Source organism: Suillus paluster, assembly GCF_016628075.1.
Source record: "Suillus paluster strain FC165 chromosome Unknown EDB91scaffold_198, whole genome shotgun sequence".
In the NCBI taxonomy this organism is placed as follows: Eukaryota; Fungi; Basidiomycota; class Agaricomycetes; order Boletales; family Suillaceae; genus Suillus; species Suillus paluster.
Genome location: NW_024537758.1, coordinates 4,853 through 18,316, shown reverse-complemented (window position 1 = coordinate 18,316; position 13,464 = coordinate 4,853). Strand labels below are relative to the sequence as shown.

General features: G+C 47.3%; 1 protein-coding gene across 1 annotated transcript; it reads left to right on the top strand.

The window, feature by feature from the left end:
* Window positions 1–3,887: 3,887 nt before the first annotated feature.
* Window positions 3,888–4,891, top strand: EDB91DRAFT_1064411 (uncharacterized protein; the record flags this gene model as incomplete). Its single annotated transcript, XM_041314697.1, has 4 exons — window positions 3,888–4,017; window positions 4,237–4,447; window positions 4,493–4,616; window positions 4,670–4,891. 4 exons carry the CDS (start codon window positions 3,888–3,890, stop codon window positions 4,889–4,891), a joined length of 687 nt encoding a protein of 228 aa, XP_041169277.1.
* Window positions 4,892–13,464: the final 8,573 nt, after the last annotated feature.

Genomic DNA, 13,464 nt, shown 5'->3' with positions numbered 1-13,464 from the left:
TGTATCTGCGAACCCGATCCGCATTGCTTAGGGTACTAACGGATCGCATCCGCTTCACTCAAAGTTTTGTCATTATTAGTGGGGAGTGAGCTGGGGCGGGTAGGATAAACCCGGTAGAGACCTGCTGCATCAGGTTTCATCTCAAAGGGTATGAAAATCGGGGGGGGGGGGGGGGCATCGTGCTCTGACTGCACCAGGGAAGGCACACGAGGCTGGGGGTCCATGAGTTGATCCGCAATGACATCATTGTGATGTTCGCATTGCTGACAGGTAGAGGGCGGCATATGTGCCAGGTGAGTCACTGAACCTGGCAAGAAGTCCACAAAGCAGGCGGTGTGGGGAATTCCCCCACTGTAGGTGTAAAACCCCGTCCTTTCCGCATCATCTCACATCAGTTCCGCGTATTCCGCACATTCCGCATTTCCCGCGCATCGTCCGATGGGTTCCGCATTCCCACGCATCCTTTGGAACCTACCCACACTATCCGATATTCCCGTGCATCATCAGACAACCTTCGCATGTCCTGTCCCCATCCTTCCAGGTCCATTGGTATGCTGTATCTCTCTTCCCGCTGTTCCTAACGTTATCCGGATCAAATTGACACATGCCCTTATGGCACGGACCCCTATTCTGGAGTATTGCGCCCATGTGCACTGCCTGCCTTCACTTCCGCTTCCTGAGAACTTACTACCTGTACCTCAGTGTACCTTGAAAATAATCTTCCCTTTAAGTAGTGGTACTCAGGGCTTGGGGGTAATTTATTGAATCCCATCTTTTACCTTCCCACTTTACCTTCACCTTACTAGAGGACCGCTTTGACTTATGCCCACTATCAATCTAACCTTGTGATATACTTCCTTGGACTTTGCCTGCGAGTTCCGACAAATCAGTATGTTCCGCGCTTTATCCGTTTGAGTTCTGTTTCATTCCCTTCCATCCCGCTTGAGTTCCACTCGGGTTCTGCTTGTTCTGCGCGAGTTCTGCTTGTTCTGCTTGTTCTGCATTTTTGCGGATCCTCATCCTACCTGCGGTAGGGTTGAATAGGGTCGCTTAGACAGAGATTAGCACTCCCCAGTAGCAATCCCCTTAAGGGTCGAACGTGCTTGTTCTCAAGAGAGGCAGCAGGCAGCAAAGACCCAACTGTGTAGTAGATCGATTTCACTCCACTGCACTTGTTGTACCCACAGCGGGCATGCGTATTCTTCGTCCAGAGTGCTGGGAGACAACAGGTGGAGGTGAGGGCAATGGCACACGACTCATTTCAATCTAGTAAATGTGTAGTTAGTACAATCGTGTTGTAGAAATCAAATTAATACATACATCATTATTAAAATCACCTTCCTGATCGATAGGCATAGAGTCCTGAATCTCGGGCTGATCTGGAACGAAAACATTGTCAGGAACACGATTGGGGGATATGTTGTGCCGAGCCCTCTTGTCTTTTTTCTTCTTCTTATCTGACTTGTGTTTGCGACTGAAAATTTGATCAGTAAGGGAAAAATTGAGTGCGCATTGACTGGAATGCGTTGATAGCTGCTTGCGTGAACCAAATGTTGTGCTGCAAGCTAAGCAGCGGAGGTCATTGGCCATGGTAAAAATGCGGAGAAGGGGGGGGGGGGAGACACGTCCTCACTAGTAGTTGCAGAACTCAGTTGTCCAGCACTGTGATATTTAAATGATCTACAATGTATTGCAATCATAGTCTACTGTAAATTTACATTAATTAAACGACTGAAATGAAGCATTAATCCTGCTACACGATGTAAAAACTCGATGGAACGTACCTTAAAAATTCTCTGCGCTCGATCGCACTAACGAGAATCACCAGAACTCCACGTTGGAGTATCCTGTGGATCCTCGCCGGGATATGTACCCCCGAGGAGGTGGGATCTTGCCGATCTCATAATAAGGATTCCTGGTAAAGGTAGAAATGTGAGTAGTATGTATAGAAGATTTGCAACTCACCTATTAGACATTTGAGTGGGATATGTGTGAAGGATTGGCGACTTACATAGATATTCGAGGGGGATGTGATAGCTCGTTGAAGCGCATATACAGTGGCTCAAAAAACTGTCCACATGTTTTCACATTTTTCACTATCTATGATATTGTGTGAGAATATACAAACACATCAAGGACATGCTGGTACCACATTGTAGTACTACTTCAGGGCTTCCAATTGAGCCCTATGGCGTGGGAATCGGTCGAGATATGGTGGAGATATAAGGCTTACAAAATGATGACTCATGTGGACAGTTTTTTGACTTAAGTATTTTACAGTGATAATCAGGTATTCCAGTACATTGTGTGACCTCCCTTGGCTTTAATTACTGCCTCTATCCTTCTAGGCATACTCTCAATCAATTTCTGGCAATATTCTGCTGTAATCCTTGCCCATTCCACTGCTACACTCTCCCACAGCTCCTATACTCCTTTAGAGGGGGTTTCATAGGCTTGAAGCTTCTTCTTGGGTGTTCCCCAGAGATGTTCAATGACATTGACATCAGGGGACTGTGCTGGCCAGTCAAGAACATTGATAATATGTTCTTTAAACCATTGTCTGGCTCTCCTAGATGTGTGCTTGGGATCATTATCCTGTTGGGAAATAATGTCTTTTTCATCAATCCCTGATTCAGCTATGCTAGGCAGCAAGTGGTTGTTTAGAATGTCCACATACTGCTCAGCATCCATCCTCCCCTCAACTTCAGCAAGCATACCCACACCATTCCATCCCATACAGCCCCATACCATTAGAGAACCTCCTCCAAATTTGATGTCTCACTAACCTCTCTGTCTGTTAGAAAATCCCTCTTCTTTTTCCATACATATACCTTCCCATCTGACCCAATCCTATTGATTTTGGTCTCATCTGACCATATAACATGCTTCCAATCCTCTACAGTCCAGTTTTGATGGGCCAAGCCAAAGGTAGTCTTCTCTGCCTATGTTTGATAGAGAGAAGAGGCATTCCTTCTTTTTTACTGCCTTGAGATGAGCTGCCTTGAGAACACTCCTCACAGTTTGTGAAAAGACAGTGGTGGTGATGGTGGAATTGATATAATGGGTGGCTTGGACAGCATTATTAGCCTTTCCTGTAGTGATATGTTGAATGATAGCCCTCTTATTAGCAGAGGTGGATGTCCTCCACAAGAGTTTTCCTTGTCCAGGTGGCTTTCTTTGATACACATGGCCACAGTAGACTTGCATACTTCAGTTCTAGAGGAAATTTAATGAGCAGAGAGGCCAGCACAGGACAAAGAGAGGATATTATCCCTTTGAGCAGAGGAGACGGCTTTCATGGTGATTATGACCATGACACATGACACATTCTGGTTTATATAGTTAGATATAGTTTTAAGAGTATGCCTAGAAGGATAGAGGCAGTAATTAAAGCCAAGGGAGGTCACACAATGTACTGGAATACCTGATTATCACTGTAAAATACTTAAGTCAAAAAACTGTCCACATGAGTCATCATTTTGTAAGCCTTATATCTCCACCATATCTCGACCGATTCCCACGCCATAGGGCTCAATTGGAAGCCCTGAAGTAGTACTACAATGTGGTACCAGCATGTCCTTGATGTGTTTGTATATTCTCACACAATATCATAGATAGTGAAAAATGTGAAAACATGCGGACAGTTTTTTGAGCCACTGTACATAGAAAGTAATACATATGATCGAAAATAATGTGATATAATGATCGAGACATCTGGGAATATCAAATTCAACATCCGCTGGAACATTCTGTGATATGAAGTCCTCGCTGAGTCTGTGGCTATGTTTATCAAATAGATCTAGTAATGAGGGACCAAACAAACACAAGCACATCAACATTGATATGGTCGCTAACCTTAGATCTTATCAATATCATCTCCCACCAACATGGCGCGCCATACACGCTCCATCTCCACATCTTCTTCAAGTTCTTCTTCTAGATCGAGCTCCTCCACGAGGTCGGATGGATCAGCAGTAAGTACTCACCCGAGCACAGCACCGGCTCGTACTCCATCTGGTAAACGTGGAAGGGATGCGTCAGACACATCAGACACGTCTGATAATGATGGAAACAAGTCTAAAAAGGCCTGGTGAGTCACTCTGTGCCGTCTGTAGTTTCGATCAGAGCTCACCTGAAGCATGTAGTAAGGCACGCACCCCAATTTCAAGTGAAAAGAAGACCGACAAGACAAAAAGGTAAGATATTTGTTATTCGGATGAAGTTCATATTGACAAGATTCTAGAAGATCACGCCAAAAAGTTCTCACTGTGCAGGAGCAATGCATCCATGTTGCACGATGGATCCCATGGGGCCTGGACATGTTCTGCAATCTTAAGCAGGTGATCCAGGTGTGTTTACTTTTAGAGGAAGATGAAGCAGCCGCGGATGGAGATCGATCGGAAGAAGAACAGGTCAAGATTTCCCGCACGAACATACTCAAGAATATGTAAGTCTTTTTGAGTGTATATATGCATGTTAATTTCGTTTGCAGTGATGATCACACTCTTGCACACTATAAGCAGATGTTCAACTACGTTATAGAGCACATGCCTTATCTCGGCAGCTTGATCGGTAAGAAGAAAAAACGAGAGGAGCTCACACACCTCATCAGCGAGGTATTTAATTTCCTAAATACTTGTATCGAATGCACCTCACTAACAAGTCCCAGATGCAGAACATGATCAATCACATATGCTCCGAGGATGCGAGCCGCCTCAAATCCCGTATGGGTACATATGCAGCTCCTCATCCCAATAAACAGGTTGTCCAACCTGTAATTTCCAAGGATAGCAAGTCTCGTTCGAGAATGGGTTTCAACCACCCTGAGCTGGCCAAAATGCTGTGTCCTGTGAAGTACCTTGTCGACTACACCAATGATCCGGCCGAGTAAGTTCATTTTTCTTGATTTACTTGTACTAACACTACTACAGGACAAATAAAAAAATCAAAAGTGGGGCACTGAAGGTAACCTCCACCTTATGGCCTGCTTATTTGTATCCCAGGGACAAACCAGGGCAAGACTTCGACCCTGACGACATAATTGAAGGACTGTTTTGGGGGTACCTTTTAGAGCGAGTAAGTAATTTTTCATCTTATACTTGCGTATTGCTCATCTATTCAGGTAACCAAGCATATATTTACATCCCCTTCCTCTGCACTAACGACTGGCATCTCAAATGGGACATGCCCTTGCAACGCAAAAATCCATGGAATGTCTCAAGTGGATGCTGAGCATATTGTGTATGCTGCAGTCCAGGTACGTTTTTATTATTATTGGCCACGCTCTTGACTTACTTTGTATGTACTGGACAGGCTCGCTTTGGTATCAGTTCCCTCGACAAATGGAAAGACAAGGACAGCTGCTTTCATTACAGTGACTTTTATACCAGGATCACGCGCCTCATTCGCAACAGGAAAGATGGGGAGTGGGTTGACTCCCTACTAGCGCATTATAACGAGTAAGTCAGCAACTTTATTATTCTTCTATCTAACATCTGTTTTACAGGATACTGTTTGGTAACAAAAAAGGTGCCATGCCACCTCATTCTGAGAACATCGACTGTTCAGATGATGACGACATGGTTGCAATGGAATGCCAGCTTGCCGCGCGCGCTTCACGCGCTTCCAGATCTGCAGATCCAGCTCCTGCACTAACTTCGGTGCCTCAACAGCCTCATCAGAATTCCCTTCCTCCGCCACCTCAAAGACCTACTCCAGAGTCACATGTTGCCCTTGCACCAATTAACTCTGGGCCTGGCAATGACAAACAACGCACTGTCTCATCGCCACCTCCTCAAGAGTCCACTGTACCTGCACGCTATCCTTCCTCTGCACCCATTGACGAGTTGTTCAACGATGACAGTCCTTTGACAGAAGAAGAAGAGCCAGATGTCTCCCAGCCTGCCAAACGTAAACAAAAGAGTGGGAAGGCAGCCAAGGCTCCTGCTCGGACTAAGCGCAAATCAAAGAAATAGGTGAGTTTCATTAATCTACTGTACTCCGCTCAATAGTTATAATCTAATCTTCGCTCACTCCAATTTAGATCGCACTGTTGTATCAATATCACCAACTCCCTTCACATGCTCATTACCCCGTCTGCCACTGTACTGCTCTCATGGACTCACAACTGCTCGCATGTCTCTTTTCACTCTGCTGTATTCGATGATGTCACTCATAAGCTCTTTTTTTTCCAACTTTGCACTCATGTCCAGTCAATTGGTACCAGTTACCACATTTTCGTTACATTATAATTCTACCGTACCGCATGTATTCGAATAGCTCAATGATAGGTGTTTATCATCTGATATCAGCATGATTTGATCATATAACATAATGTGACATGGCAGTGATCTAGAACATGTCTGTACTCATATCACAATTCTGTAACGTTCCTCGGACCATATCACAAAAATTGATTCCTTACATCGACATATATTCGACACTCAGTTATAGATACTCGTCACAGGGTACACAGCGTGTCACAGTTGTTACAGGTGTATATATACAGTGTACGACGGATTACCGACTGAGGGAGGTGACGCCCGGCTAAGAAAGGAAGCGTCACCCATCCAGTACACCATTCACCTGCCGTTTTCGGACGTACTTTCGGCTGCCGCTCGGTCACTTGTTTTGGTAAGTCCATTCTCAACCCTGCCTTGTCGTCGACGTCGACATCATTCTCACCCCTCACACAACAACAACAGGACACCCGCTGGCACCCGTGAGCCCTGCCAAATGAGCAGCGCAGACACTGCACCAATCACTCAACAGCATGGGACCATGATGGCATAGTGCCCCTTCCTCCAAAACGCCTTTTTTCTCGTGCTAACTACTGTACTCAATCCCCGACATAATTCATAATTTTATCATACCTACGCGACTCTAATTTCTGTTTCCCATGTTTCAGACTCAAGCCCACACTGTCAGGTCCCTGCCACACTCAATATCACACATTTTCACGTCAATTCACAGGGCTCGGGAAAGTACAAAAATGAGACTCGCTGGGCGTGCAGTACCACCCATGCTCAACCTCCTGGTAAGTCTCCATGCTCTTGTCTGCGATGTTTCCCAGGTTGATGTGTTCCCTCGTCGTTTCAGATCCCTTAACCATGAGTTCCAATGTGAGCCATGCACCTGCAAAGATGTGTCACAATAACCCATCCGATGTCTTCGACGAAAACACTCTGCTAAGTGCCCGTGGGTTCAACTGCAAGTTGGCCCAGCTCCACATCATGCCCCTCCTGTCTCTTTGAGTGAGCACCTTGCCTCCAGGGCAAGGCAGAAGTGCCGCGGTGCTGGCACTGCACCAGGTGCGTGTCTCTTTTGATGTGTGTGTGTTTGCTGGCGGTACTGACAGTTTGCTGCTCATAGGACCAGGTACTGAACCTGTCGCATCATGCCTCATTGCTGGTGCTCACCCTCCCATCCCTGATGGACTGATCACCATGGATCCTAGCGAGATCTCTGTCAAGGACTCATCGCCAGCTCCCTGTGCAGCCGCGCTTGTTGAGCCGTCTGCTGCTGCCTCCGATGGCATGCAGTGCTCCCTCAATGCACTGGATGTGACCTCCCACGAAATTCGGCTCCACCTTGCGGCAGAGGAGCGTGCCGACAAGGGTACCAATGAGGCATATGCACACCACGTCCGCAATTATATCACCTACTGGGACAGATACCAAGCTGAGATGGTTGCTGATACCCCAGCATGGACCTCTGTCCCCGTGCTGCCGATCTCGGCAGCCAAGGTGCTCATATTTCTCAACCACAAGCGAACCCGAGAGAAGGTGGGTTCCTGAGCCTGATGGCTCGTTGATCTATGCTGATTGACTCCTCCTTTTTTCATCAGCGGAAACCAGGATCGAGTGACACCATCCCTGGCTCGAATGTCGGGAAGTCCATTATCCAGCAGGCCATCAGTGCCCTTGAGGACTGGTGGATGAGCCACCACCACCTCTACCTTGGTGTGCCTGAGGCTCAAGTCCGGCTGCGTGACAACAACCACATCTGGCAAATTGAGTCTGCTGCCAAACATGACGAGCTGAAGCATGCGGAGAGCTCCCAGGTGCTCAAAGCCTCTGGGACCACGTCAGGTCAGTGTTCCTTTACTCGTTGTGCCTTTTTTGAGGGTCACAATTGACGTCTCTGCCCTTGCCCAGATGCATACACCACCAAAGAGCTCACAAAGTGCTCGGCATGGTGCCTGACCAAATTCTCAGGCACTCGTCAGGTATTTGTCAGTCTCCGTGACCGTGCCATGCTGCTATTTGTGCCTCGACAGCATTGCGAGGCGAAGGCACCAGAATGTTGCAGCTGTCCGATCTTTTCCTCTCTGAAGTTTGCATAGATGACATTCAGTTGGGGTACACTGTCCCGGTGAGCAATCATGCAGTGTTTGTAGTCAGTATTAGATCAGGGCTGATGCCACTGTGTGGTGTATGTATGTAGGTGCTCGTGGCACTGGCTGACAATGCGAAGAGCAACCAACATGGCCGTCTCGACGAGCATGGCACCCTGCGACATTTTCATGTAGAGCTCTGCCCTGTTGGAGCCCTTGCCATGCTTCTTTTCGCGTGCTTTCACATAGTCTCACAACCCGTCCCTGAATTTGCTCCCGAGTTCTCAAAGGTGGGATATGGTGAATTTGGCCACCGGTCGTGGTACAACCTGTATGTCTTCTGGGGTGAGAGACCTGACAGGCAGATGTCTTATGACAGTGGGTGTTTCTTTCTGCATGCTCTAGGTACAAAAATCGGGATCATCGAACCTCCCCACAGATCACTACGACCGAGTCAAGCTCATACACAGCAAGAATGATATTAGCCTGATGAAGGCCACGCACGCCACCCGACACTTCACGGCGAAGACTGCACGAGCACATGGGGCATCTGGCAATGATGTGAAAGCCATCAGCTGCTGGAGTGTCAATGATGCCTTTGCCAACTGTTACGACCGTGCCCTCCCGCTCGAAGGGCTGCTTGGTGCGGCCATGTTCAATGCGAGGAAGCCCGAGCAGTACTTCCTAGCTCGGGACCATCTTGGTAAGCTAGTGTCTGCCATCTGACAGCTTGCCCTCACCTGTGATTTGAAACCAGAGCCTCCTGCGGAGCTCCTCTCGCAGATTTTTCCATGGGTCGAGCAGGAGAGTGCTGCCCTGCAGCAGCGAGAGGCAATGCTCGGCCGTGCGGGACGGGATATTGCCTTGAAGGGCTTCCTGCGACTCCTCATGTGGCTCCGTCAGGTCCTTATACAGGATGCTGCTGTCCTATTTGTCAAAGACCCAACATGCCCGATATTTGGGTTTGCACTCTTTCGAGGTAATGTGTTCCATGAATTTGCAGCAAGCTCGACAGCCGTGCTTGCCAGGGTCGACAAGGAGGCCCAGTTGGCACTGCAACACCTCCCAGAGCAGTATGCCCAAAGCATGCAAGGATTCGTCGCATCATCATGCCTCGCACAGGAAGAAGCCAACCAAAAGAATGCAGAAGAGCTTGCACTGCTTCGCAAACAGGTTTCACGACTGGAGATGGCAGCTGAGTCTGGTCAACCTCGTCATCGTTGTCATGGTGAGTCACAGTCAGCAGTTTTTCACACACAGGGAAAAGAAACTGATAGGTTGAAAGGTGCTCCGCCTGGCACTGTAGTACCTCCAGTGGCACTCGATCCTGCAGTTCCTCCCCTCAAATCAGCCACAACAGCAGCATCAAGTGTATCTTCAGGCCCGCAGATCGCTCCACTTTCGCTCTTCCCACCCCCCACAGCTTGTCCTGCCCCTCCCGCCATGCCCATCATCATTCCCCCACCAACTTCTGTGGCTACCAGCACTGATGCTGCTACTACTGCAGACCTCGATGCTCATCAGCAGCAATGGACCTCTCTGGTGGACCGATTTGGTGCCGAGCGGCTGCTGAAGCATAGGTGGGAGTTGTTACAGGGACGTTACATAAGCTTCTCAGACCAGCTTATTCTCTTTTACCTATCTGTTATCACCGCTATCTGTCGCCAATGCGACTTCCATCTTTCCGTTCTCTTGGCTTATCTATACTGTCTGATCATTCCTGCACTGCTTATCTGGTTTACCCGTTATCTCTGACTCATACCCTATGCCCTTACCGCATTGTCGGTACTACCCTTGACCCTTACTGTTCAACCGGTATCTCCTGCTTTTCATATATAAAGGACTCAGTACACTGTAGTAGTCCTTAACTTGAATCTACTCAGTATCACGCCCAAAGCCTCAGGACAGAGGGATAGCACGAAAGCTAGATAGCAAGCCCCATCACTTCTATCATATTCACACTATCTTCTACTAGACTTTCCGTCTAGTAGTCCTACCTTGAAACCCATCGCAACACTAGATCGGTACTCCTTGTGGGTATCTAGTGTGGAACCAACTGAGTTCGTAACATAAGATTCAAGTTTCTACCCTGAATGTCTCTCCATCGTGAGGACGTACTATTAACCAGAAGATAGCGTCGAGAAGACCTCGTCACGCTTGGGAAAGAGCTCCCACACCATCAGACCCATCATCCGCATCAGAAGACGCCGAATCAGAATACGAAGACTTTTGTCCACTTCCCCCTCCACAAAAAACAAATCCCCCACCTAGACCACTCACTCCCCCACTCATCCACCCAGCAATGTCTGGATCAGGAACCACTGCCAAACCCATAGAAATATGGATCAGTACACCAACCGAATTCTCTGGAGATAGAAAAGATTCTGGACAATGGTTAAGATCCATCACTGCCTACATTGATGTTAATGAAAAGATCTATGACGATGACAAGAAAAAAATCATCCTCTACCTGTCGTATATGACAAAAGGAGCAGCCGCCACCTGGGCAGATGACTTCATGGAGCACGCCCAAGATATAACCAATACTGCAAAGTATGGCAAAATCGAGGACTTCATCAAAGCATTCAAAAAGGCATTCAAAGAAGTAGACTCCATAGGAGCAGCCCTTACGGAAATGAGGAACCTCCGGCAGACCCACTCTCTTGGAGAATACCTTGCCTAATTCAGGCAACTCACCACAAGAGGGGGTATCACCGATAATGGTGCACTCCGTCAATTCTTCTTAGATGGTCTAGACAAGAAGCTCCACTGGAGACTCCTGATCAACAGTAGTGACATCGAAATGTTCGAAAAACTCTCGGCTAGAGCGGTTGACCTAGACAGCCACCAACAATTGTTGGCCATCACCACGAGGGAAGGACAAAACTACGGAGGGTTCCAAAAGAAAAATGGAAATCCACGATACACTCCTCCCAAGAGAGAGACCAGAGACCCAAATGCAATGGACGTCGACCGCATGGATGAAGAAGAAAGGCAGAAATGCTTCAGAGAAGGACTCTGCTTTACCTGCAAGAAAGCAGGACATAGGGCCAATGACCCTAGGTTCCACCCTAAATGAGGAGCATTGAAAGGCAGGCAGACCATGCCTGAGAAGGAGGAAAAGGGACAGTCTGGGATCACCCAGCTCGATGATGAAGATAATGACGAAGAAGAAATGCCGGTAGCCAAGATATGAGCCAAGAAGATCTCGGTAGCCAAAGGAATGGATTTTTAAACCGAAGGACTGTCACAATGTCAGCACCTTCCACTTGTGTACTGTATACTAAAGCCGTCGGAAAATCCAATGAATTCTGCGTTCCTATCATGCTTTTTTCTACCAAATACGCAAAAACCATTGCCACCACTGCCATAATTGACTCAGGAGCAGGAGGATTGTTCATCAATCACCTCTTCGTCCAAAAAAATAAAATCAGCACCTACCCTCTCACCGACCCCTTCCACATACGAACAGTTGATGGAAGCAACTCTTCTGCAGGAAGGGTAACACATTACTGCACCCTTGCAGTCAAGATCGACCAATGATGCATGCTCAGAAAATTCAACATCACGAAACTATCCAGGAATGATGACATCCTCCTCGGCAAGCCATGGCTTTCCACCATGCAACCAGAGATTTATTGGAAAAACGATACCATCTCCCTGACACGAACAAAACGGTCAACAGAAATCGAACAAATGATTAATGAAGAATGAACGGCAAATGGAGCAGAACCTTACAGGTTTCCCCCACTTCGAAAAGCAACTGTAACTGACGAACCCCCTGAAGATTTCTCTCCTTTAAAGAAACTACCCAAGGGTTCGAAATATGCTCTAGAAGAAATAGCGGAAAAACGGCGACAAAAGAAGAAGGCAACCACAGAAAAGAACAAACCAGCCGACCCCATATTCGACGATTTTGAAGACACATGGCTCGGACGAGTCGATCTTGCCGAGCCAGTCACCGATGTTTCCACCTACCAGCTGGAAGATGATGAAGTCCTAGTTGAATATTCATTTGATGGTACAACCATCTGAATGATTGAAAACCTAGACACTGATTCCCTGCTGGTACGGGATGGAACATCCGATCAAGAAATCAGAAAACTCGGAAAACCGGTACCATTGCGGAACACCTGGGTCCTCGCCCAATCCCTACACGAACAGCTTGAGGAAACCCAGAAAACCAGTAACAAAGCACAAGAATTCGCTATGAAGGATGTCCAGGAAAAAGTCAAGAAAACTTTCGAAGAACTCGTTCCTGAATACCTCCATGAATTCCGTGATATCTTCGCCAAAGATGGATTGAACCAACTTCCCCCAAGCCGACACCTCATGGATCATTGTATCGAAACGAAACCCGGATTCGTGCCGGAGTCTACCAGAATGTACCCCCTATCCCCAAAAGAAACCGAAGCAGTAAAGGCCTTTCTTGATGAACACCTCGCAAAAGACTTCATCCAACCATCAACGTCACCACAATCAAGCAGCTTCTTCTTTGCGGGAAAGAAAGGAGGAACCCTTCGTCCTTGCCAGGACTATCGCTACCTTAATGACTGGATGGTCAAAAATGCTTACCCGCTCCCACTGATTCCCCCCCTGATCGCAAAGCTCAAGGACACCAAATACTTCACCAAAATGGATATTCGGTCTGGATATAATAATATCCTGATTCACCCTGATGATCGATGGAAAGCCGCCTTCTCCACGTCATTTGGTCTGTTCGAGCCAAAGGTCATGTTCTTCGGATTGTGTAACTCACCTGCAACATTCCAAGCCTACATGAATGAAATGTTCAAACAAGAAATTGACGCTGGATGGCTAATCGTCTACATGGATGACATACTCATCTTTTCGAACACATTAGAAGAAAATCAAAGACGAATGAAGATCATCCTGCAGAAACTACGTACCAAAACATTATTCCTCAAACCGGAGAAATGTACCTTCGACGCCCAAGAAGTAGAATACCTTGGTATGATCATCCGCCCGGGCAAAGTTGCGATGGACACTGCCAAACTGGAAGGCATCAGCCAGTGGCAAGCACCAAACACTATCAAAGACGTACGCTCCTTCCTTGGGTTCTGCAACTTCTACAGACACTTCATCGCCCATTACTCGGATATCGCGCG